Source organism: Mastomys coucha, unplaced genomic scaffold, assembly GCF_008632895.1.
Source record: "Mastomys coucha isolate ucsf_1 unplaced genomic scaffold, UCSF_Mcou_1 pScaffold1, whole genome shotgun sequence".
In the NCBI taxonomy this organism is placed as follows: Eukaryota; Metazoa; Chordata; class Mammalia; order Rodentia; family Muridae; genus Mastomys; species Mastomys coucha.
This window is the reverse complement of record NW_022196891.1, coordinates 43,656,300-43,682,956: the sequence shown is the minus strand read 5'-3', so window position 1 is coordinate 43,682,956 and position 26,657 is coordinate 43,656,300. Positions and strand designations below refer to the sequence as shown.

The 26,657-nt window shown below is 34.2% G+C and overlaps 1 protein-coding gene across 4 annotated transcripts in view; it reads right to left on the bottom strand.

Moving 5' to 3' along the window:
• The window catches only part of Brinp3 (BMP/retinoic acid inducible neural specific 3), a 375,633-nt gene that overhangs the window by 50,395 nt on the left and 298,581 nt on the right, over positions 1 to 26,657 (bottom strand). For all 4 annotated transcript variants that reach the window (XM_031384426.1, XM_031384434.1, XM_031384442.1 and 1 more), the window contains exon 7: positions 21,607 to 21,829. In XM_031384426.1, the coding sequence (XP_031240286.1) occupies positions 21,607 to 21,829 (223 nt within the window). The remainder of the gene's footprint in view (positions 1 to 21,606; positions 21,830 to 26,657) is intronic.

The following is a 26,657-nucleotide window of genomic DNA, read 5'->3' as shown; positions in this document are numbered from 1 at the left end:
CGAACAACAATATGAACTAACTAGTACCCTCAGAGCTCCCAGGGCCTCAACCACCAACCAAGGACTGCCCATGGAGGGGTCTGATTGTTCTGGCAGCATCTGTATAGTAGAGGATTGCAAATTTGATCATCAATAGGAGGAGAGGACCTCAGCTCTGTGAAGATTCTGTGTCCCAGTGTAGGGGAATGCCAGGGCCAATAAGTGGGAGAGGGCGGGGTGGCAGGCATGTGGAGGGAGGAGGCAACAGGGGTTTGTTTTTGTTGTTTTTGTTTGTTTCTTTGTTTTTTGGAGGGGAAACTGTGAAAGGAGAAATTTACATGTAAATAAAGAAAATATCTAATAAAAATAAAAAAAACAGTTTTCTAGCACATAGAATGTAATGGGTTATTAAAAATTCTGATTAGTTCTTGAGAAATCTTTACAGAGTTTATTTATTTATGAAGTCATGAGATAAGCTGAATTAAATGAAATCTTTATGCCAACAAGATTTTTACAATATTCAGTACAAAATTTTAAATTATTCAATACCTTTTTGATGTCTCTGGCTTGGGTTTCATAAGAATAAACAGTTGAAAGGTCTGATTTAATTGGCTAAGCCCACCATGTTTGTATAGAACAGATGGAACAGAAATTTCACTGTGATATTATTTATACACACTCCAACTCCAGCCAAAACACAAGAAAAAATTCAATTTTGTTTGATAATTCCTTTTCCAGAATACCATTCCTTTACTGTCAGCATAGAAGGATGTCACCTTGTTAGGTATAGAAGTGGAAGAAGGCTGATAACAAATCTTTCCCTTTCTTTTCTTTCCTCTAGATTCTTCTGCATAAGCTAATTCTGAAATGAATCTGGCTTAGCTAGTAATTCAAACACAACACCAAAGTGTCTTTTTTTAAAGTCAAATAATAGTAATTTTATTGTCTAGTAGATGAAGAGTGCATAGAGAGATATTTTCAGTCATCAACATTCAAATAAGCATTGAACCATCATTTGAGTGTGCACTGCTACATTATTCATTGGTTTGGGGGATAGTTGTAATTCATGCAGTAGATAATTACAGCATTATGCTCTTTTAAATGGCTTTAAAAATCCAGGTGCAGTTTCTGAAAACTGAGGACAATAAGCCAATTTGGGTTTAGAGTAGCATGCTCATTGTGAAGTATGAGCATGATATTGACAAACATGATTGACACTTATAAACTGCATGGTGTTGACAAACAAGAGGTTGCTCATAGGTTTCTATCTAGCACTTCTCTTTACTTCTTTTGCATTATCTTCCTAAGAGTCAGAAAGTATTGAAAAAGTTATATTAGTTTTATACTTAACAATAAGTGGCAGTAAAACTTTTGTACATGCATTGCACAACTAAAAGCAAGGTAGATTTAGAAAAAAAATGATATTCTTTGTATGTATAAAATAGTCATGCTAAATTGCAAAACATGATGACCTTCTATTTAGAAAGAAAAAAATAAAACAACAACAAAACCTGCCTATCAGCATTTAAAAAACTTTCATAATTTCAAAATGTCAGGAGAAATCTAATTGTCCTTTGATAAGTGATGCCCATTTTAGAACGTGGTTTATATTTCTACAGTTGAAGGTCATTTTTCACTGATTATATGTGAAAAAAAAAAACCCACATTGAACGAAAGTCATTCTTTAGAGAAAGTACCTTTAAGATGTGTGAATCTCTTTCAGAATCATGGACTTATCTTTTGAGTGTGTCGATACACAATATTGATGTGGTTATGCTTACAGATAAAGAATTCTGCAAGCAAGGAAAAATGAAATATTAGATGGATGTGTGCCCAGGAAGAACTCAGAAAGCATCTCAACACCAATTTTGCTTCTGCCTTTGCAGTTTTTATCCTTCATGTTCTTTTTTTTAACATTAGATTTGTTTATCTTCTGAGTAGCAAGTTTTCAGAGAGCTGACAGATACAGAATTTTAATGCCGTACATCAGTCAGTATTCCCTTCCAACTAAAAGCATCATTTTTTTCCTTCAGTGTTGTCCTGCTGGTATGTCCTGCCTTCATGTTACTCAAGGAACACTCAGAACTCTATAACTGAAATAAAAATATACATACTTAGATATTGATGACTATGTTTGTTTTATTCAAATTACCTATTTTATAAAAATATTTCCAGCTCCTTGGATGATAGTGAATCAGATTCACAACCGTTATTCATGATTGTTTGATATCATTAAACATCTTTTATCATGTTAAAGTAGAAAAAATTGCTGTTAATAGTAGTTCCAGGGCCAAGTATGCTAGGGCGTGTGCTGTCTTCAGCCACCAAATTTCCCTAAAAACTATGTTTTTTTGAGCACTATTTTGGTTTTGATAAACATTTAAAACTATTTCTATTTAATCTTATTTTTCTTATCATCTTAATTTCTTATTTTAATATCACAGTTGACATGAGTTTCAGTGCACCACCAAGAAGTGCATTTACAGCTGGTAATTGCATATTTTAGTCAGTTATAAAGATAAGAATTATCAAAGGCAGATTACTGATAGTGCATTTGGCCAGGAAAAAAAGGTACTATTTGGAAAATTTTAAGAACAGATGTTTTTCCAATATTGCCCCATTGTATGTATAAGATGTTCTTGCCCCAGACACCTGTGGAAGCAACTGATCAAAAGTACAAAATCTCACTTACTTAGTATTACTGAGTGGGAACATTAAACAAAAAAGTATTGAAGTGAATATGGTATGGTTTCCTGTCTCTACTAACCCAAACATGGTTACTTTTGCTTTCAGAATACTACTCCTGACTATTCACTTTTCTGTTCATATTATATACAAAAACATGTTGAAAATGAACTCTTTCTTTTAGGAAATAGATCATCATTAGAAACCCTGAAGCATGGGTTAGCATTACATCTGACAAGGAACAAACGGTAATAGTAACGTCATTCCAAGTCTAAGTCTTGAAAACATTTTTGTTTTTGTTATTCATCTTGTGCATAAGATGTGCTGAGGGCCAACTACCATGCCACTAAGATAATTAATAAATATTTGGAGAGTTCCACCTGCCAGAGATTGAACTCCAGACAATGTTCTTGCAGTAGATACAGATAGAAAGTAGATGTTCCAGTTTGGGCAAAGTTTCACATCTGCAGTTGAGCTGACAGTTAAGACACATATACAAAAGCATGGATCTCCAGAATAATTTTGCTCTATGCAGATAAATTTGAAAATAATTTATGTATTTATAGATAATTATAGTTTCAATTATGGAAATTTTCTCTTTACGTGAGAATAACATTTTCATAGGACAATATTATAAAGCAGTAGCTTACTTACATATTGATAAATTATTAATGGATAGTTACTAAACACCTAATATGCCTTGTGAAAATAAGCATATGCACTTTGAGAAAAAATTCTATGCATGAAAATCAAAGGCATTCTACATGCTATAATATAATGTGGATGCCATTAGAGAAAATTTAAAGGTAACTCATTAAGGAATATAAAGAAGTTTAGAAGATGTAGAATGCATTATAATTTTTAATGAGTGAAAGTTGCACTATATTAGTAGGAAAATACTTATTGTTCAAATATGTGTGCATTTTTATATCTGAGTATGTGAGAGAAGTGAGAGAGAGAGAGAGGCAGACAGAGAGAGAGAGAGAGAGAGAGAGAGAGAGAGAATACACATACATGCACTCTGAATGTCAATACCAAGTTGAACATATTCCAAAAACCTAGAAAGAAGAACAAGAGATGGTAAAAATGAGTGAAGAGTAAGGATGGAGGATGATAAAAGAACACATCTAAGAGGAAAATAAACTGAATAGAAAGTTGCAGGAAATACTAAGGGTAAAAAGGTGTGGAAAAAATGAGTGGGGAAGAGAATTACAAAACCATCGTTCATTAAAAGTGCTACAGGTCTGACATGGGTCTGCACCCTGCACCATCATACTACATACTTTAGCTCTCACTTTAGAATTTTTGTGGGATACTTAAGTGTGTGAACAAGTGAGTCTCTCGATTCTTGTACCTGCTATTGAGGCTAGTTTTCCATTTGTGGATTTGTCTGATTGAACTTTGATGTGATGAATTGTGTTTTATCTAAATATATTTTATTTTGTTACATTTTTTACTATCATTCTGAAGCCTCTTCTTTTTCAATGAGAGACAAACTGGAGTGAGTCTCTATGGGAGGAGAATTGGCGAGGCATGGGGAGTAGTAGAAGGACAGGAAACTGTAATCAGGTTATATGAGAAAACAATCTAATTTTAAAAGAGAAAGTATAAAATAAGAATACTGCAATAAAAAATACGGTACTGATATTTAATACCTCTTATTCCAACTTTTAAAACTAAAATAATCTAAAAATACCACATTTGCCTAAAACAATTACAATTGCTTAAATATTCATAATTCATCATACATATAGATTTTCTAATCACCTATATACTTTAAGAATATACTAAAAGTCTGAATGATGTGTACCTCTATTTGGTTATTAGTGCATCTCTAGTATGTAAGGTGTGAGTATGCAGTTTAATTTTTATTTTTTATGTTTTATTTATTAAGTCTGATTTTTTGTCAAATTGATATTTTTTTAAAGAAGTTTTAATTTTACACAGTAATCCATTCTTGCCATTGTTCTTGAGTTAGAGCACGTTATACGTCCATACTTCCTACTCACTCTTTTTTCTGTCTTCCAGCCTTTAACTTTCTACCCTAAGATAAAGTGTAATGTGCTCTAGCATATTTGATGTCTGATGGATCAAATGGGAAAGTATCCTGATAAAACATTCTCATGATTGTGATATTTGAGAAGAGAGAAAAGTGATTAGAAATTACATAAAGCTATGCAATGGACTATATTCTAAGCTTTAGTTTGGTGGGAAACATTGGGATCTATAGCAGATTTATGAATTAGGATTATGTTAACTATAAATATTGATTAAATTATAACCTGAGTGAAGCAGCAGAGAAATTACTGAACAGTTTTATAAATTAGGTCTACTGACATCTGTGTGGAAAGTTAATACTCAGCAAACAGTGAAACGATGTGGGCTGGCTGTGATCTCTCAGTCATAATTATAGGAACAGAGAGACCAAGGAAAGACATTATGACACATTCATAATTGTAGAGGAGGAATAATGTGGGCAAGCTGTGATGTCATAGTCATAATCGTAGCAGTGGAATGCTTTAGAAAGGCATGGTTTCATAATCATAATTGAGGAAGATGATGGAGATCAGCTACGATGTCACTCTGATGGAAAATATAATTGCACTTGACTGCATGGAAAGCAGTTGGGCTGGAGATCCTCTTAGAAGTAGTTCTAGATGTTAGTACACATCAAAAAACTGGGTGGGATAGAAAAGTAAACAATTGGATGTAAATTAATTGACATGACACATATACTTCAACAGTGCCAATTCCAGCTACAAATGTACTTGCACTTAATAAGTATTAAAGTGACCTTAGAGGTTTCATACTTTGTATCAGGGCACTGAAAATTTACTACCTATAAGCAATGATATATATATATATACATATATACACATATATATGTGTATATATGTATATATATATATATATATATTTGGTTTTTCGAGACAGGATTTCTCAAAATTGATGATGATGTCAATTGATTTACTAATATTGTTTGGTGAGGAAGTCACTGGGTTCAAAAGATATATTTGCTAGGAATAAAACCTGGAAGGATAATTTCTCATATTTTATTTTGAGAAAAAAAATATTTTTATATTTCTTACCTATCTTATCCTAATATCAAGTTCATCAAGTTCACACAGGTGAATTATTATCATGTATAGATAAGGAAACTGAGCATTAAAGGTGATGTGGCATTTTAAAGGTTAAGTCACACGATATCATAGTTGATTAGACTACATATGAGCATGACCCACTCACTATACCTTTTCCTCACCTACACTACAAACATTTCAAAATATGGTCTGAACCAACAGGGTCGAGGTTTTAAACCCTAGGCAGTAAGACATCATCTTGAAAATAGCCAAGGATCACAGCAATTTAATATTGAGGACCATCAGAACTGTTCTGTTTGTTTGTTCTAATTAAATAATAACCAAGTTTATAAAATGTATTAGTTTTAATACATAAAATTTTAAGTGACAAGTCAATTTTAATTTGATATTTTCATTGGTAAAATAAGTAGGGCACAGTCTGCAAATTTGATACATATAATTTGAAAGATGTCTGAAGAGCAGATCTCACAGACTAAAACATGACTTCAAAATGCTCAAGGAAAGGACTTTTTTCACAGATATTTACAAGAGAGTCAGTGTATCATTCTGCACCTGTTTTACAAGGAGGTACAACTGCTCAAATTCCAAATTGAACTGGCTTCAAATATTTTTTGAAAGAGACTCCCTGTTGTAAGTTTTTTCCTCACTGGTGAATAGGGATTTGTTCTCTTCTGAGAGGCGGGAGTGGCAGACTATTGGGACATTGTCTGTCAGTAGCACCTGTGAATCTTGGCAAACTGGAGAGTCTTACACTGTTGATATGAATAGGGTTAAACTATGTGATTAAAGAGGCCACCAGTACTTCTGATGAATGAAACAAGAGGATGCAAATTTTGTTATCTTCAAATTGTATGACTAGTTCAGTATTTAAACCTTGTTTTGATATACAGTTCACTTCATTTTGCAAAGTTAGAAAACATATCCTTCAGTTTTCATTTCAGCATTTTACCTTACAAAAGGCTTACTGTGATGAAGAGAAAGATGTGAAAATTGTACCTGGTCCAAAATTTCTGGTTTGTGTAAATAAAATTAACTATGAGCTTATCGTAGAGTTTTATGCTTTCAAGTGGTTAAATACAAATAATAGGTTCACGTGCATAACATAACTTTCTGGCACACAGTTTACAACATGCTTAATAAACAAGCAGAAGCAGGAATTCCAGATTAATTGCATTTGAATGCTAGAAGTTGTCTTGTTAACTTGCTTTGACACTGCATATTTTATTTAAATGATCATAGTGTTGAGATTTCATGGTAATACTTTCCCTGTCACATATAGAATATTTTATCTCACAGTAGATATCCTGGCCCTTTGATTTTATCCTAATATTACCCATTTCCCACAATGTAACCTTTGTAGGAATTATATTTGCCAGCTGTGGTGGTGTCAGTTGTTTTCAGAATTTGACCAATTGTGGATTTTCTGTAAAGTCCCCTGCCCTGCAAACAATAAAGGCAATAACAACAACAAAAAAGAAATGGAAAACAAAACTTTGATGAGTTGAGAGCTTCAGTTAACTTGTACACTACAGATCACTTACAGAAATGACTAAGAGAAGAGGCCACAATGGAAAGAATTAGAGATAAATTCCAGGATGGTACACCAAAGAAATTCAAAATACTCTAAGGGAATGCTAAAATCTAAACCCCTTTTAAGTGAGAGAATATAAAAATTGGGTTTCAATATTAATTCAGCAGATGTTAACACCTTAAATAAATACAACAAATAGTATTAAATAGGCAATAAAAGGTCTTCCAAAGAAATGTACCTAGTCAAATGGATTTAGTGTAGAATTCTACTACAATTGAAAGAGAAGATCTACAACCAATATTTCTTAGATGGTTCAAATATTGAAACACAGGGATCATTTCTGAACCCCACCAACAAAGCCAGCATTAACATATCACCCAAATCATTTAAAAAGAACAACAACAATAAAACAACAACAAAAATGCAGGCCAGTGTTCTTGACAAAGAGATGGACAAATCATCAGTAAAGTAACTGCAAACTAAGTAGAGTTTAATCTGCCACAATAAAGTTGGCTTTATCTCAGATATGTAGATGCGGTTAAACATACACAAATCAAATAATTAATGTAATAAATATGCGATAGTGTCAGTCCATGCAGAAAATTTTTAAAAAATACAACAGGTCCTCACAATAGCCTTAGGGGAAGTAGAGAGCAAGAAAATACATCAACATGAAAGATTGCATGGGACAATCCCAAGCCAACAACATTCTAAATGAAGAACTACTCAAAACAATCTCAATTGTCTTGGAAACACTGGTATGCCACTAACAGCAGCAGATTCATCAGGTTGTGTGTATCTGTGTGTGTGTGTGTGTGTGTATGTACGCATATATGTGTACATATTTTTTAAGATTGTTATATCTGCGTTTTTTCCTGAATATATGCATGTGTACATTAGGCTTGGTGACTACAAAATCAGAAGATGGTATTGAATTACCTTTAACTGTAGAGCTAAAGATAATTGTAAGCCACAATGTGTGTTCTGAGAATCAACCTGGTCATCTGTTAGACCAGTGAGTATTTTGTCTTGTAAACTGCCTACCTTATCCCTTTATTTGAATTAATCATTTTACTTTTCTATGACAGGTTACTGCATTCATTTTAGTTTTAATTTCCATAGTTTTTAATCTCACCAAGTGCATTTTAGTTGCTTGTTTTTCTTCTCATGAGCCAATGCTTGTTCATGAAATAAACAGTCTCCAAATTCCTTGAGACATTGGGTTTACAAGGCTATTCATAGAAGCTAAAGCTCAAAGTTCTTAAACGTATTCTTAGAGCAATCGCACGACCAACATTTGGTATTCTGCTTAGTTAGGAAAAACATGTAAAGTGTTTGGAGCAGTGTTTGACACAGTCCATGCTTAACAAGCATTGGTTGCTATCTAACAAGACAGTTCTCAGTAGAGACTTTGCTCCAAAATATCACCTTTTACGTAGGTTTGCTTGTGGCAGTACATCAAAGGATACTGTTCATGGCAATAAAGGATTCCTCCATCTGTTATAAGAGCAGATGTGACAGTGAAATGTCGATCAGGGTTTCCTTCTTGCCACCTTGTTTTCTACAATATGTTTTTTCATAAAAATCTGTACTTCTTGTGATTGGTGGTTTTAATAACCGTGAAGCAGAAAGAACCCTAGTGGTTCACTTCTAAAAGGCATTGTGTTACATCAAAATCATGAATGGTTCTTATGTCTTATAGTTTACCAACATGTTCTTATTTGTGTTTGCATTGAGCATAATGTAGTAAGTCCATGTGGACATATCTTTTATGTATGTCTCTTTTTGTGAGGTGTGTATTTAATGTATAAGCACACATACAATTTACATCTAAACTTGTATAGACTTACCTTGTATTTGTCCTGTTTCCATTTTTGATTAATTTAGAGCTAACATTTCTATTTGTATGAGCTAATTTTACTACAGTTTATTCTAAGGTGTTACCTTAGAATTGATACACTTTGTTTCCTTTGAGAAACTTACAAGAAGTCTGCCTGATTTTATAATAGGACAAAAAACAAGCTGACCTTCATTTTCCCCCAGTTCCTTTGCGCTGTTATGTTTCCTGCTATCTGAAGTGCTTGTAGATGGTAAGAAAGAGGATTTTTTTTTATTTCAATTGGCATTGATTTTTTGAATGTATTCACTCTCTTTACAACCTGTGCTTGCCATCTTAAATCAAGTACTTCAAAGATATTTTTCCAGGGTTAGCTCTTTGTAGAGCTATATATCTTGGTAGCATTGCATTTTTGCCTCCTTGACTCGTAAAGCCATTTGGTTTTAGAAAAGAAGTTTCTTGGTTTAATACGTAGAGATTTAAAAAATTGATTTGTCATATACTCTTAATAACTTAGTATATGAGCATTTACACACAGGAAATGAATTAAAAACATTTTGTGTTTATTTTATCTTCTACATGAGGATTGTAAAATCCTATGAAAATTAGGGAATTCCCATGTTTATAAATTTACAGTTTGGAGGTCACTGTCCTAAGGATCACTTCATTAGGAAGATTTAGCATTGGTTGTATTTAGCACTTGGATTTAGTATTATCATTGGTAGAATGGAAAAAGTTTAGAAAATAATTTTTATTAAAAAATTTATCTAGTGACAATTTCATCTATTACTTTGGAATTGACAAAAATATTTATATGAAATTGAAGAATATATTATAAAGTAGGAAATTACACTTATGAATTTCCTAAAGAATTAAATATGTAATTTTTCTCCCTTTACTTGTACATGGGGTGTTACTGAAGATATTGTTGATGTTTAGTTTGAGTTCTCCATGTGGTATAGAAAATATAAAACAAAATGAGTTATTCCACAAAGTTCTAGAATGGATATACCAAAAGTAAAGAAGTCAGGTAAAATAGGTTTTAAAATGGACCTATATTACAACTGTAGAAATGTCCTGTGTTTATAAGGATGAGGTTATTAATTACTGTATTTTCCTGTGACAGAAATGCCAGTTTTAGGTTGAAATTTGTTACAACTGAAGGGAACTGTCAAAGTTATACTTAAATAATGTTAAGCTTTGGTCCTCTAGGTGTATGATTCCTGGTGATAAGCAAGGTTTGACAATGAATTATTATATAAAGCTCTTATTTAAATAAATACTAAAATTAATTTTCTAATTTTAAAATGACATAGTATATGGCAGACATACCTTGTTGCATTTTGAAGAGAGATTTATTATTATTATTATTATTATTATTATTATAATTTATCTCAACTAACCTTGCCAAAATTCCTTTAAGATGTATATTTTTATGCATTAGTTAAAAAATCATAACTTTCAAATCTCCCCTTACCTATAAGAAAGCCATTTTTACTTTACTTTATTTATTCATTTTACTGAAGGTTAAATGAGAGTTGCCCAGGCTCATACTTTGAAGGCATTCTGTGCTCACTATCAGACACCAAATCTGGACCATTAAACAAATGCTTCTCCAAATAGGGTATAAGGGGAAATTCTTTATGTTGGGAAGTAAGGACTTTATTTTAAGACCTCAATGATTGTGGACTAAGTGCTAGCTCATGCTCTGGAATTGTCTGTTATGTTCTATGTTGCAGGAGTTTTGGCTGCCCACTTTGTGTTTCCGGTGAGTCGCATGTGCACACCCTCCCCTGAGCTATCTGAGACCTGCAAACAGAAAACACACACACACGTGCAACAGTAATCTTGAAATGCCTCGCCTAACTCAATGACTGGGCACTCCTAATTCCTCCTGGGCTACCCCAGGCCCAGACTGGAAAGTGTCCAGAGGACTTTTACCAGAAAACTCACATAGCTGGTTGTTTCTTCTCCTGTGGCTACTGCTTTCCCCTCTCCTCTCTCCCAGTCCGTATCCTCTCTGCTTCCTACCAAAGCAACACTCAGTATCCTGCCCTATACTCAACCATTGGCTACTGGCAACTTTGTTGATAGAACAAAAACCAATTGAGGGCAAGGACCATTAACATCCATAAACTCAGATTCCCGAGCAAAGCATCAGAACCACTCCCTATATTTCGAGTTCTCTAACTGATTGTTTTATGTGGATACCCTGTATTCCACCAAAATGAGCTGTAAAATAACATAGGTCATCTTTAGTTTGTCTCAGTATGAAGAACCTTTTCTGGGAGTACTAAATGATGACTTCATAAATATTTTGTCCATGGCAAAGAGTTAAAGATAATCAGCTTAAACGCTGTTGTCTCACAGACTTTCATTTTATTTTAGTGTAATACTTTGACTAAAATATTTCAAATTATGTACTAATAAAGGAGATACAGGGGAAAAGAGTAGAGCAGGGATTGAAGGAAAGGCCATCTAGAGACAGTCTCCCCAACCCCCCACCCTGGGGATCCATCCCACATGCAGACACCAAACCCAGACTCTATTGCAGATGCCAAGAAGTGCTTGCTGACAGGAGCCTGATACAGCTGTCTCCTGAGAAGCTCTGCCAGATCGTGACCAATACAGATGCAGATGCTTGCGGCCAACCTTCATGAACACAGGGATCCCAATGGAGATGTTAGGGAAAGGAGTGAAGGAGCTGAAAGGGCCTTATCTGGCATCAAAGGGAGGGGAGGCCCTTGGTCATGTGAAGGCTTGATGCCCCAATATATAAGAATGCTAGGGCAATGAGGCCAGAGTGGGTAGGTGGGTGGGTATGGAGTGATGGGATAGGGGTTTTGCAGGGTGGAAAATGGGAAAGGGGATAACATTTGAAATGTGAATGAATAAAATGTCCAACTTAAAAGAAAGTGTTTTAAAGTGTTGGGGTTGTTTGAATGGTAATGACCCCCATAAACTCATAAAAATAAATACTTAGTCCTCAAATGGGGGAACTGTTTGAAAAGTATTAAAACATGTGCTCTTGTTGGAGAAGGTTTGTCATGATTTGGAAAGACCATGCATTTCCCACTTTTGTTCAGTTGTGGTTTTTATTGTTGTTTTGTTTTGTTTTGTTTTGTGTTTTCTTTTTATCAGAATGATTTTTTTTTTCTCTGCCATTTGGCTGTAGATCAGATGTAAGCTCTCAATTTCTACTCCAAAGCTATACTTCTGGGCCTGCTCCCAATGCTCCCTACCATGACGATCACAGATTATAACCCTTTGTAACATGATTCTCCCAAATGAAGTAACATTTTCTTTTGTAAGTATCTCTTCACGGAAATAGAAAACTGAGGTGAATGCCAAATCTCTGTATAGAAGTATGAATTAGTTTTTAAGATACTTCTTTGATAACAGATTATTTTGGTGAAAGACCAGAAAAAAAAATAAGAAAAGTTCAAATGGAGTAGTAGACTGAAGAAGTATGAACATTTGAGATTTCTGGTTGCTAAGTTTATTTTTCACCACTGTGGTGGTACTAGTGAAAATGACCTCATAAACGTATATAGAGTGGCATTATGGGAGATGTGGCTTTGTTGGGGTAGGTGTGGCTTTGTTGGAGGCAGTGTGTCACTGTGGTTGGACTTTGAGGTTTCAGAAGTTCAAGCCAGTGGCTTAGTTTCTCCATGCTGCCTGCAGTCCAGATGTAGAAACCTCAGCTACCTCTCCAGCACCTTATCTGCCTGCATGGCACCATGGTTGCTACCATGGCAATAACAGACTAAACCTTGGAACTGTAAGTCAGCCCCAGTTAAATCCTTTTCTGAATAAGACTTGCCATATGTCTATTTATACCAGTGGAAACCCTAAGACAATCCCTACCCCTATTTTTCTACTTTCCTAGACAAACTGCTTCCTCTGTCTCTTTGAGTGTAAGTTCATTTTATTAAGCCATTCTGTCCAAGTAGCCTTGTGTTTCTTATAAAAATTGGGTCAGTATCTTATAGCGTAATTTAAGTATAAAGTGAATTAAAATGAAAATATTGAGGAACTACCCACCTATAACAGAACATATCGAGTGTTTTCAAAACAGAATGTAATTATTTCTTTAACTTCAATGAGCTGGCTATTTCTTCAATGCTATATATTTAAATTTTCTTAGCAACATCTTGAAGAAATCTAAAAACTTAATTATTTAAATTTATATGTTTGATTGTGAGCCCAGCACTTAAGGTTTGACCTATCTTTCCAGTCCCACAGAACCAACTGCCTTGGACTCATAAGGATTCACAGAGGTTAGGGAGCCTATACATGTCTGACCTATGCCCTCAGCATACATGTTTGACTGAGTAGCTTGGTGTTCTTATGGGATATCTAACATTGGGATCAGGGGCTGTCTCTGACTCTTTTGCTAGCTTATATGGGACATGAGGTTACTTATGAGGCCACTGGGTTGTCTCACCCAGCCTTGATGAGATGGTCTTTTTTTGTAGCTTATTATGCCATGGTTGGTTAATTTCCCTGGAAGAATTATACTTTTCTGAGGGGGGCATGGATCTGGCAGAGAGAGGAAGTAGAGGGAACAAACTGAGGGATAGAAGGGAAGGGAAATTGCAATAAATATCTAATATATGAAAAACTAATTTTAAAAAAGAATAAAATAACTATTTAACTTAATTATTTCCAAGAATATTCCTGTGAGTCCTCACAGATTGGATAAAATTCAACAATAAAATATTCTTTTTTCAGCATATATCCAAAAATTATAAAATCTTATACAACAGTATCATATAAGGCTGCTTTAAGGAAAAAGTCCCTTGTATTAATATATACATGCCACTTTTAATAATATCATAGACTTTGTGAAAGTAAAAGGATTTAGAGGCCATTCCGTAAGGGCTTTTTATTGGTGGAATACAAATTTGTGTAAAGTAATAAATGTCAAATAAGTATGACTGAGCTAAATGGATTTTACTCCATTCTGAAAGACAGATCAACACAAATAATCAAAACATGTATTTTCAAAGAAACCGGGCTCTATCCTCCATAACAAGTGTCTTCATTTCAGCTTTAAGCTACAATTATGATGAATAGTTTTTTAGCTAGGAAGAGGAGAGAAGAGAGATGATACATACTAACCTGTTCTTAAGGGACTGATTTAAAACCGGGATGTCTTTCTTCAGTTTATTTGTATTACTTACATTTGATCAGAATTTATTGTAAATCCTTCTTAAAGGCAAAGAGAGGCTGTATGACTAATGCAGCAGTGCTTAAGGAGAACTCATGCACTTGTATTGGTAAGAAAGGAGAGCAAGGAAGAAGTCATCCTCAGATCTCATTAAATCAACACTGGGAGAAAAAGTTAGTCGGCAACCTCGAAGAATAATTTCAGCAGTTATAGATGTCCGTGGTAGATGAAGATGGAGATAGACGAGATCTTTTAAGTCATACATGGCTTTAAACAGTTTCAAGAGATGCTAAGGAATATTTGTGTTTTAATTATAGTCTCGTTGCTTGTCCCTAAAGCAACTGTGGGTAACATCTTGCTAAATGCCAATAACAAATATGGAAGTTGTGCAAAATATTCTGTTAGCATATACTTATATTGCGAAATGCTTGTATAACAATAGAAACTTTTATCATTAATTATATATCCTATGAAGAGTTTTAATGTGTCACAGAATCTTAATATTTATAGCATATAACATATTAATAAAACAGTGAAAAAAAACAGAATATCTACACAGTACACTGAGTTGTAGCTCACTCAACTAAGAAAAAGTACCATGCAATTGTAAAGTTACAAGCTGAGATATATCTTTCTATGACAAATCATTTTTTTACTCAACAGAGCTCAATATAAAGCTATCAACATTCAAATGTGAATATATAGAGCATTTTTTTAAATAAAAGTAAATGCAAATCTCACATTAAGATCAATAGACACAAAAAAAAACCAAACAAAAAAAACAAAACAAAACAAAACAAAAAAAAAGATCAATAGACACATATTTAAGGTCAATAATAAAATTATAATTTTAAAGAAAGAAATTGGAAGTCTTGTATCTTCTACTATGAAATTGACATCTTCCTGAAAAGTAAAGAATTGTTTATAAGTCCAAAATAACAATAAAAGTTAAGATGCTTTATTATAGTACCATAATCATAAGTTAGGAGATTGTTACAGCTAAGTGACTCTACATTTTACAAATGACTAGTGCATGGTTTTCTTTGACTAAGTAGAAAATCATTTCAAAGTAGATAATGGACAAAATATTTTGTCTAGTTGACATTTTTTATAGTTAATTCTGCTGGTTTTTATTCTCAATAAGCACTGCTTCATTTGAACTATGGCTCTCAATTCATTACTCCATCCATAGCATTCCTTAATTACAGCTTCACACAAGTTACTTGTCTAATAGAGATAGTCACCAGAACAGGCACACACACCAGAGTTAATGATCAGCTATACTTTTAAGAAAATCTATACACCGGCATTTAGTTCTTGACAGGTCTGAGCTGACATTTTGTGTTTGCTGCATGCATATGACTTATCTAGCACCAAGCGTGTTACTAGTCAACTAGTAGGATTTTTGTTTTTGAGTTTTTAATGTCTTATTGCTCTTTAACATTTCCTATCATTGTGGCATTTGCCTTTCAAGGACATAAAAACAGCTGAGACAACATATAGTGTTAATAATATAATTTAGATTTTATATTTTATTACTAGCTATTGATTTTGGAGTTCAGTCAAATAATATTATTCCAATTATCTGCAAAGACTATTATAAGATTTGTTGTGCAAAATGTCTATAGATAGCTACAAGTACAAGTTAAAATACTTGTATGTATAACAGCTCTGAGAATTCAGATACAGCAAGGAAATCATTACTGAAATGTGTAAAAATCACCAACAGTGGTGTGCATCACAAAAATAATATCCTTATTATTGCTCTTCTTACTGATTTTAGAAAACATACCTAAGTATCTTTCAATTTTAATTTTAATATAGTACAATAGATACAGATATGTATATAATTATTATTTATCTATGCATTAATATACAAATATAATTAAATATTTGACTCTCAAAATACAATTGGGTTACTCAATAGTTTTTGAGAGCACCAGAGTGTCCCTATACTAAAACAGTACAGTCCTGATAATCAGAACAAGCTCTCCAGAACATTTCAGTGGCTGCACATAGCCTCCCTCGCCACATTAGCATATGTAATTTCCCTCGCCACATTAGCATATGTAATTTATTTCAGCGTTCTCAGACTTAGACTCTTTTCTCCCATTCAAGAAAAGGCATACTCTTTCAATTTAATTTTGTTGGTGTTACTGGTGTTTGTTATTTTTCTTTAGTTTATAACATCAGGAAAATCTAGAATTATCCTAGAATCCAATGTATTTTGTATAGATGCCGTTGCCAATTTGAAAAGAAACAAGAGTCACCAGTGAGTATAGAAGCTTAATTAAGTAAAAAAGAAAAAACTGTACTTGATCAAAGTGGAATGTAGTCATGTCTGCCAAGAACTGTCTTGTTTCATTTTTTGATGTGGGAGGGTTTAGGGAACCGTGGGCAGCACCAACCCTAGGCAGGTCAGACTAAGCTGCATCAGAAAGCTATCAGAGAGTAGAAGCAGAGAAAGAGTCAATGCGTAGTATCTGCCTACAATCACGTCTTCAATTTCTTCTTGAGTTTCTGGCCTGACATCCCTCTATGATAAATTCCAACTTAGAAATTTAAGTAAATAAATCCTTTTCTTACCATGTTGCCTTAAATCAGAGCAATAGAAAGAAAACTATTCAGGAGGTTAAAGACAGAAAGAAGAAATTTGAATAATATCTTGAAAACAATTCAATCTGTATTGGGGCATTAAATCAAAGCCATGTTTGGGTAATATCATTTGATGTATGATTTGTGGGCATCCCTAAGACTAGTTGGTTGAATATTTGTGTAAACACATGAGCACCCCTGTAACAATATAATGAGTGGTAATCTAGTCACTTTTTCTTGAAAACATCACTTTAAATATTGGAATGACCTTAGCTGTTGCTAACAATATTGAGAATATTGAACCTGAAAATGCTACCTCCTATAGCCAGGTAGGAACCCCAGTGGACCAATAAAGACACAAATCCACCCACAAAACTTTCAACTCTAAAATTATCCTATCTACAAGAAATGCAGGCATGAATATGGAGCAGAAATTGACCTGCCTAACTTGAGACCCATCCTATGGACAAGCACCAATCCCTGACACAAGTAATGATATTCTGTTATGCTTGCAGACAGGAGGATGTTGTCCTCTGAGAGGCTCCACCTATTGCCTGACTCAGACACCAACAAAACAGTGGATGGAATTTGGGAACTTTTATGGAAGAACAGAAGGACAGACTGTGGGCTGCGAAGGGGACAGGAATGCCTCAGGTATACCAACAGAGTCAACTCACATGGAACCTTAGGGCTCTCAGTGTCTGAACCATCAACCAAAGCACATACAAGGACTGGACCTAGGCCTTGCTGCATATATGTAGCAAATGTAAAGCTTGATCTTCATGTGAGTTCCAAACAACTGGAATGGGTTCTATCCCAAAAGCTCTTGCCTGTACATGGGATATATTTCAACTGGGCTGCCCTCTGTGGCCTCAGTGATAGAGGAAACACCTAGCCTCACAGAGACTTGAAGTTCCAGGGTGTGGGGAAACCCAGGGGAACCCCACCCACTCAGAGAAGATGGAAAGAAGAGGATGTCATAAGGATTGTGGGAGGGGCTGACCAGGAGGGGGGCAATGAGTAGGATATAAAGTGAATAAGTTAAAAAAATTAAATTAAGTTAAAAAATATTCTCACAAATTAGTCTCATTAAATATACTACTAATGTACTGGGGGAAGCATTTTTCTTATTGATATTTTATATTTTCCACTACAATATAGAAAAGAAGAATAGAAGAAATAAAACTTTCTCTTTATAGTAGTTGGAAGCTGTTGATGAAAGAAACACAAATTCAAAGCAGTATTTCAATACTCAAGAAGTCTTCAGTATTTTCTGACTGTGTCTTGGAAAATAGACAAAGTACCACTATCCTTATAAAACAGCAGTTAAACAAAAGTTGATAGAACCCTGGTCCTTTATTTTAAAAGTTTCAGAAAATAAAGTTTTTATCCACATTATGTTGAACTCTGTTACAAATCACAGATATCTATCCTGCCCTACTTGCTCTGCAAATATGAATGTGAGAGTCCAACATTTTCCTAAAGTATTTTGCACCTGTAGAGCATGTTTACATTTTCAACTTATATTTTACTTTAATTTGAATAGTTTTGACTTCTAACACAGATTACTGACAACTTGAGAATAGTTTTGTTTTCCCAATCATCCTGTTTACATATCTGACAATGTGCATGAATATTTACCATGACATCATGATCAGATTATTGATTTGTTCATACTGATTATTGCCATCCCACTTGTTCAAATATTCCTTAGGTTACAAATATATGTGTATGCATATGTATATGTATCTGTGTTTTCAACTGATTATCTTAAAAATAATTTTATAATCAGTCGTAGTGTAATCTTAGCAAATTGCTTCCTTATTCTTTCACTTTGTTAGATTTCCTATTTGGAATAAAATACTAAATATAAGCATTTTAAAAACTGCTTCCATATCTAGTGGATAAGCACAGCCTTTGGTTGAGGGATGGGGCCTCCCAGCCACCATGAAGCTATTAATACAGAATTCCTCTTGTCAAAGGAAGAACAGGGGCAGAGTGGAACAGAGACTGAAGGAAAGGCCATCCCAAAACTGCCCCATCTAGGGGTCCATCCCACCTGCAGACACCAAACCCAGACAGTATAGCTGATGCCAAGAAGTGCTTGCAGGAGCCTGATATAGCTGTCCCCTGAGAGGCTATGCCAGAGCCAGAAAAATACAGATGCCTATGTATGCAGCTAAACATCAGATTGAGTCCTGAGATCCCAACAGAGATGTTAGGGTAAGTGCTGAAGGAACTGAAGGGGTATATAACCTTATAGGAAGAACAACAATATCAACCAACGAGAGGAGTGCTAGGACTCTGAGGCAGGAGTGGATGGGCACATGGGGGAGCACCCTCATAGAGGCAGGGTAAGGGGAGAGGCGATACAGAGTTTATGGAAGGGAAACTGGGAGGGGGAAAACATTTGAAATGTCATTAAATAAAATAACCAATAAAAAATAAAATAAAAAAGAACAGTAGGATTTCACTGGTTGTCTCAATTCTGAGGTCATTAAAAAGTAAAATCTGCTTTTATGTTCATAAATGTTAAAATTAATTATAATCAAATATCATATCTTTCCTTGGCCATAATTAATTATTAGCATACATTAACAGATGTTATACAGACATATTAAAACTTTTATATTTAGAAGGAACAAAAAACTTATAAAACATAAAATTTATATGAATAATAACAAGCAAAGTTATTGACATGAAAGCCTGAATTAAAAAATGAAATTCTCAAATAGTATATTCCCTCCATACAGTAAGCAATTTAAAAAGAGGAACCACAATAAATTAATAAAACAAAGTAAGTAAAGAAAAAAGAAACAGGAAAAGAAAGACTTACATAAGGGAACACTGAAATGAGAATAAAAGTGTAAGAAAATCAAAGGTGAAATATAAACATTTAAGCCAGGTAGTGGTGGCACACACCTTTAATCACAGCACTTGGGAGGCAGAGGCAGGTAAATTTCTGAGTTCAAGGCCAGCCTTGTCCACAAAGTGAGTTCCAGGACAGGCAGGGCTACACAGAGAAACCCTGTCTCAACAAAACCAATATATATATATATATATATATATATACATATATATATATATATATATATATATATTTAATTCATACAGCTGATCAAGGAAAAAATTCAGAAAACATAAAAGAGTAAAAGTATTGAGGAATGAGGATTTCACTACGTAAATATGTACTGGCAAACAATAAGAAAATAAATATACTTAATATTGTTAGTCATTAATACTTGCACACTAACACATGCTCTGACAAAGAGACATACATACACACACTCCATCCATTTCATACAGAGAAGTTTTGGTAATCTAACAGTAGAAATGATCACCTGTTGGTATAGTATGAAGTGAGAGGAGATGTTTTAAGAAGTGGAAATAAAAACAAGTTATGCAGGAACATGAATAAAGTGTTTTGGCAGCGATTGAAGAATGTTTAAAATATAAGTACCTTGTAACTAAGCAATGCCCCACTGCAGGATATCCTCAATAATATTGAAAACACACATTCACAATAACAAAAATGTACAAAGAAATTTATACATGCATCAATAAAAAATGTTAGTCAAAAAACAGAAATGTTCACCAAATGATGAATGGATAGAAAATTTTGGCATATATATATATATATATGTATATATATATATATATATTACACATATATTATATATATAATATACAATGACCAAATATTATATAATTGCATTTATATAAAGCTTAAGAATGGGCATATCTATAGGGCAAGAATCTATAAATCTGTAGGACTATATAGCCTATAGACAAATGGAGATTATACATGGTAAATATTCATTCATATATGTTTTATATAAGTAAAAAAAAATCTTCAATTCAGATGACAGATTTTTTTTCTATTTGAAGTATAACACAAAGCAATGGAGAATAACATGTATGTTAGCTTTAAAGCAAACCTTTCAAAGAGGTTTAAACTGCAAGGTTATTTGTTGGTAACATTGTAATATATTTATAACTAGAGATTTCTCCTCTTATCAACTTAAGCATCAATCTAAAACTTTACAACTTTTATTCTGGAAATGCTGCTAGTAACATGTATTTTTGTGATGTATATTTCCATTTTGATGTATGTTTAACCAGACTTACAATAGATAACTGTGTGCCCTTTATTCCAACAGTTCCTCAGAATATTTTAAAATCTTTTAAATAAGATTTGCAAAATAAGTTCTGACACAAATATTTAAGTATTACACTTTCTGCATTATTCACTAGAAATCTGTGCAGTTAAAATTATGAATAATGAATTTCCAAATACTTGTAAAGCAAACCCTTAATTGTTTTATTGGAAAATTAGATATGGAGAAGTTCCAGTTTGTGTTTCTTGGCTTCTTCACATGTTCCCAGTTTAACAGTGAGGATTTGTCTTTTATTGTATTTCCTAAAAAAGGGTTCTTAACTGACTACCATAAATGATAAAATATAATGATTGCTTGATTACAGTAATAGAAAAACAAAATAAACTCTGTGCCAGTGTATGTGTTTCCCACTGAATCATTCCTTTCAATACAACTGCAAGATCTTATTTTGAGACAAGAGAATTTACACTTTTTAAATTGTCTAAAAGTAAAAAATACATAAAAAATAATAATTAGAAAATGCTGTCTGTATCAGCGCACGTGCTCTCAGGAACAGAAGCGCCGTGGTCATGCTGTCCCAGTCTTACCTCTGTCTCGGCAGGCTGATGAGAGGCTGTTGGTGGCACCGTTTGCTAAGGCTAAAGAGCTTGTGTACAATTCTGTGTGCCTTCAGGAAAAGCTGTTTCATGCCGTTCTCCAGTTGTTCATAGCGGCGCTGAAAATTAGAATCCATTGTCCACAAATGCATTATAGTTGAAGTGTTGAGGAAATAATTCATGGGTAGTCTTTTCATAAAGAACTTGAATTCATCTGAAAAACATAAAAATTCCACATTTGTTTAGGAAACAATTATTTCCCCTCCAAGCAAAACACATTGAACCGTACTTAAAAGTCAACGCCATTAACTTAATAGCTGTGACAAACAAACCGATAAAACATGAGACTTGGCAAGTTTTAAGATCATTTGTTTTGTTCTTCTTAAAACAGCAGCTTCATGAACTAATCTTCAAGAACGACAGTTTGGACTGAAAATTTAAGTCCAGTTTGGTTTTGATATACTTGCTGTGCACAGTAGACTATGGTGCAAAAGATGCAGAACAGATATCAGATTGGCAGTTGGCAGGCATTTACATAGGTTTTAGTGCTTGAGGGATTATAGGTGGCTGAAGGGATATGTGTTACAGGTCACAGTCTGCCCAGCTCAGTGCCATCAACTTTTTACTAAATAGCGGTGTTTGTGTGTCATTTACATAGAAAAGTACAAACAAGAAGTGGGGTAGAAACCCACAGTAGATATTAAGGAGTAAAGGGGGCATACCAATCCCTGATAAAAGTAGATACTCCAATAAATAGCTTTCCTCCAACATATCCACTTACATAAAATTTCTGAAAACAAATAACAAAAGTAAATAAAAACATGCATATTATTAGGAACAAACAATCTTGTGCTAATAGCTTAAAGTCTCCTACGGGAGGAAGCACTGATATCTATTACTGTAAAATTAAACAAGAATGATAGCTAAATACAGGAGAAAATACTATTATTATCCTGCTTGAGAGATGGGCGATTAAAATGATTCTTAATGACTCTGGGGTCTACCCGTAGATCAATACATCTCAACTCTCATGAAAGAAGCTTCCTAAAGGGGATGGCAAGTAACATGAGACAATTACATAACATAACAATGTGCATAACAATTAGAGAATAAGTGATTTTGGCATGCCACAAGTGTATGACAAACTTGCTCCTTCAAGACAGGCATCATGCGAGGGATGGGGTTGTCAGTCCACAGTCAAAAACTCTGGCTCATAATTGTTCCTGTCTGAAAGAACTGCAGGGACAAAAATGGAGAGGAGCCTCAGGAAACGGAGGTCCAGCAACAGGCCCAAATTGGGATCCAGTTCAAGGGGAGACCTCAAGGCCTGACACAATTACTGAGGCTATGGAGTGCTCAGAAAAAGGGACCTATTATGACTGCCCTCTGAAAGACCCAACGAGCAGTTGAAAGACTCAGCTGTAGATATTTGCACCCAATCAATGGACAGAAGCTGCTGAACTCTGTAGTTGAATTAGGGAAAAGCTGGAAGAAGCTGAGGAGGAGGGTGACCCTGAAGGAAGACCAGCTGTATGGACCTAACCCTCAAGAGACTGGCAGTCCTATGGAGTGGGGAGGTCCGTTGGGGTGGGGCTTGGGGCTTGTGGGGTGTGGGTATCCTTGTGGAAATTGGATGAGGTATGGGATGTGGAACAGTCAGAGAGTGGACCATGAGGGAAATAAAATCTGGAGCTTAAAAAATAATTATTAAAAAAACAAAACAAAACAAACAAACAAAAAAATCAGATGACTCAGGTAACTTCATGGAAGACAGAGAAGAATGAGCATAACCCAGAGGCAGTATATATACTCAACTGTATTGTAGTCACAACAAATGAAGTTGCACATATGACATCACAGAGATTATGAAAGCATGGATTAAATACGTATAAACTCAAGCCAGGCAAAATCTCTGTGAAGACCTATTGGCATTTAATAACTGCCAGCAAAGGAAGTGGTAGTAGTATTTTGTATATTTAATGGTGTGATAGTTAGAATATCTTACATTCCAATGTAGAACCCATATTCTAAACTAACTGTGTAACAGATAAACTGGACTCTATAAGTTGGAAAAGAGAGACATGGAAGAACTCAGAATTGAGTGAGTGGTTATGTTGAAATGTATCTGAGAAGAGTATAGAGAAAGTGAGCAAAATATTCTTCATGAACATCTCAAAGAATTAATAAAAATTGCCAGGCAGTGGTGGCACACGCCTTTAATCCCTGGCAGTGGCAGGTGGATTTCTAATTTCGTGGCCAGCCTGGTCTGCAGAGCGAGTTCCAGGACAGCCAGGGCTACACAGAGAAACCCTGTCTCGAACACCCCTCCCCACCAAAAAAAAAGAATTAATAAAATTATTTGAAAAAATAGAGGACAGTTTTATCACTGAATCACACCCCTCTTAAATATCACATCATTATGGTTTTCAGTCTATAGATTTTTACCTGAAAAAGAAGATAGGCTAAAATAAGGAATAATCTTTACAATATTACCAATATAATTGGAGGAAACATTATACTATATTTGCATTAGATACATTTGCAATTAAGCTTATAAATAACAGATTAAAGTTTTGATTTGCAATAGTGTGCCATTTGCTTTCATATGTCTTTTTAAAGAAATTTCCCCCCTTTAAGGAAAAAAATGATGCATACACATTGGAAAGCATTCCTTGCATATTCACAGAACAGATGCCACTACTTTGAAAACTAATCATTCACTTCATTGTCATCTTTGACTTTGACACTTCTAGTAAGACCTTATCAGGTTGTAGGCATGGATTTCTAATTGTATTCTTCGTTATAGTATTAGGAAAGGTCCTGAATCAGGAAATTTCACTGAGGTTAAGGAACATTATAAGGTACAATTTACTTATCTCACTGGAGTGTTTGCAATAGTGTTTGTCTGCTGAAAACTATCAATGCACGATCTCTGTGAAGAATTTTTAACATGACACATGAATAATTACTTCATTATGAAGTCATTAGGAACCACCATTGACAGTCACCCACAACAGTTATTGAACACCTGTTGTGCACAGAACATACAGATGTTTCAATCTATGACAGCAAGTGTGAGTAAACCTTTCATCTCATTTTAAACAGTGACTAATTAATGATATGCCTTACTTTCAAATGCTATAAAGCATCTTCAATTTTTGACAGGTATTTTACATAGAACTAAATCAAAGAATTTCCTGGAAATGTCATAAAAATATTTTTCTTTCATTTGGCATTCTTTAAAATTAATATTTATAGATTGTAAAAATGAATTTTTAATGGAGCTCAGGAACTATTACATATATCAAAATTACATAGATAGAAAGGTAGGACAAAATAGAAGTAGGGATACCAGAAGATTTTTTATCTTAATTTACAACACTATTCAGAAAATAAGGCTCTATTTGCAGTTAAAGTAGTAAACACATAATAACTAATCGGAGACTAGAGCTGTGGCTCAGTGCTTAAAAGCATTGCCTGCTTTTCCACTGGGTTCAATTATCAGCACTTACATGGAATTCCATAGTCATCTATAACTCTAGTTCCAGAGGACCAGACATCTACTTTTGGCTTCTACAAATACTGTATGCACATGGTGCACAGGCACACAGGCAAAAAACCCATATACTAAAAAGAAAATGAAAAGAAGTCTGAAGAACAACTAGTCATATTTTATGGCATTTTAGACAAATTTGAAAGTGAAATCTAAATGTCATATAAAACAACTCATGAAATAAATTTATATGACAAATATATTGTTGAAATAAATATCTAAAGTTTGCATCAACTACATAAAATTTTTCTGTTTACTTTTTGTCAATAGAAGGAGGTAAAATTTAATGGAAAGTTTAATATTAATGTCAGACTATTTCTTTGCTCAATGTGTATCCATTAATTTTTTTTTGAATTCTTCAGGTTTAACATGCCCTAGTAAAACCGATTTTCAAAGAATTTCAGGCAAAGTTTTATTGATACAAGGCATATGATGAGCAGCTTAATTTGATCCATTGTTAAGTCTTCCATTATTGCATTTCCTGGCCAATGGGAAATTCTATTAAAGAATTTTGCATCTGCAGTGCCAACCATTCAGAAGATTATTGTTTTGGGATCATGTTGGAGTTCAGTTGAGACCTGCACAGGCATATGGTGATTGAGAATTTACAATGGCAGAGTTTCTTTGGATTTAATCACCAGTTAACATACTTAACATTTCCTGCCTTTGACCACCTAATCTTCAGATTTAGAAACTTGGTCTTGTACATCCTGTATGCCACAAAGCACAATATGGCCCTCAGTATGATGACAATTTGAGGGACACCAGCAGTATCTGATGTATTTAAAATCAGCTCTCATTCTTCCATTTTCAAGTCAATATTGGCCACAACAGTTTGATCATGGTGAAGATTTAAGTTCAAAAGGAAATGGACAGATATGTACTTGTTTAATAAAATACTACTGTCACACTCAGTACCCCATCAAAATAAAATTAGCTAACATATAACTTATTACCACAAACCTCCTTAAATTATTTTAAAGTTTTGAATGGAATAATCAAGAAATATTACATTAACCAAGGATGTATAAGACTGAAGATAGTATTCATTATCTTGATATTATTACTATTTGCAGCAAGGCAACTCTTTTGTTGAATATACTATCCTGCTCATTGTAGGATAAATGATTGTATTCTTGTTTTGTTTAACACAGTATAACCAAAACTGGCCTAGTGCTCAGTACATAGTACAGGCTGATTTGAAACTTGTGGTCATCCTGCTTTAGGCTTCTGATACTGATTACAAGAGTAATATAATGTTTAGTCTTGTAATCATTGCAATCATCTTGATGATGATTACAAGAGTAGGCTGACATGTCTGGTTCTTAACAGTCCTTCTTCTTGCCTTCTTTTTCTTCTCCTTTTTCCACCACCACCACCTCCTCCTCCTCCTATTCTTCTTTTCTTCTTCTCCTTCTTCTTTCTTCTCCTTCTTCTTTCTTCTTCTTCTTCTTCTTCTTCTTCTTCTTCTTCTTCTTCTTCTTCTTCT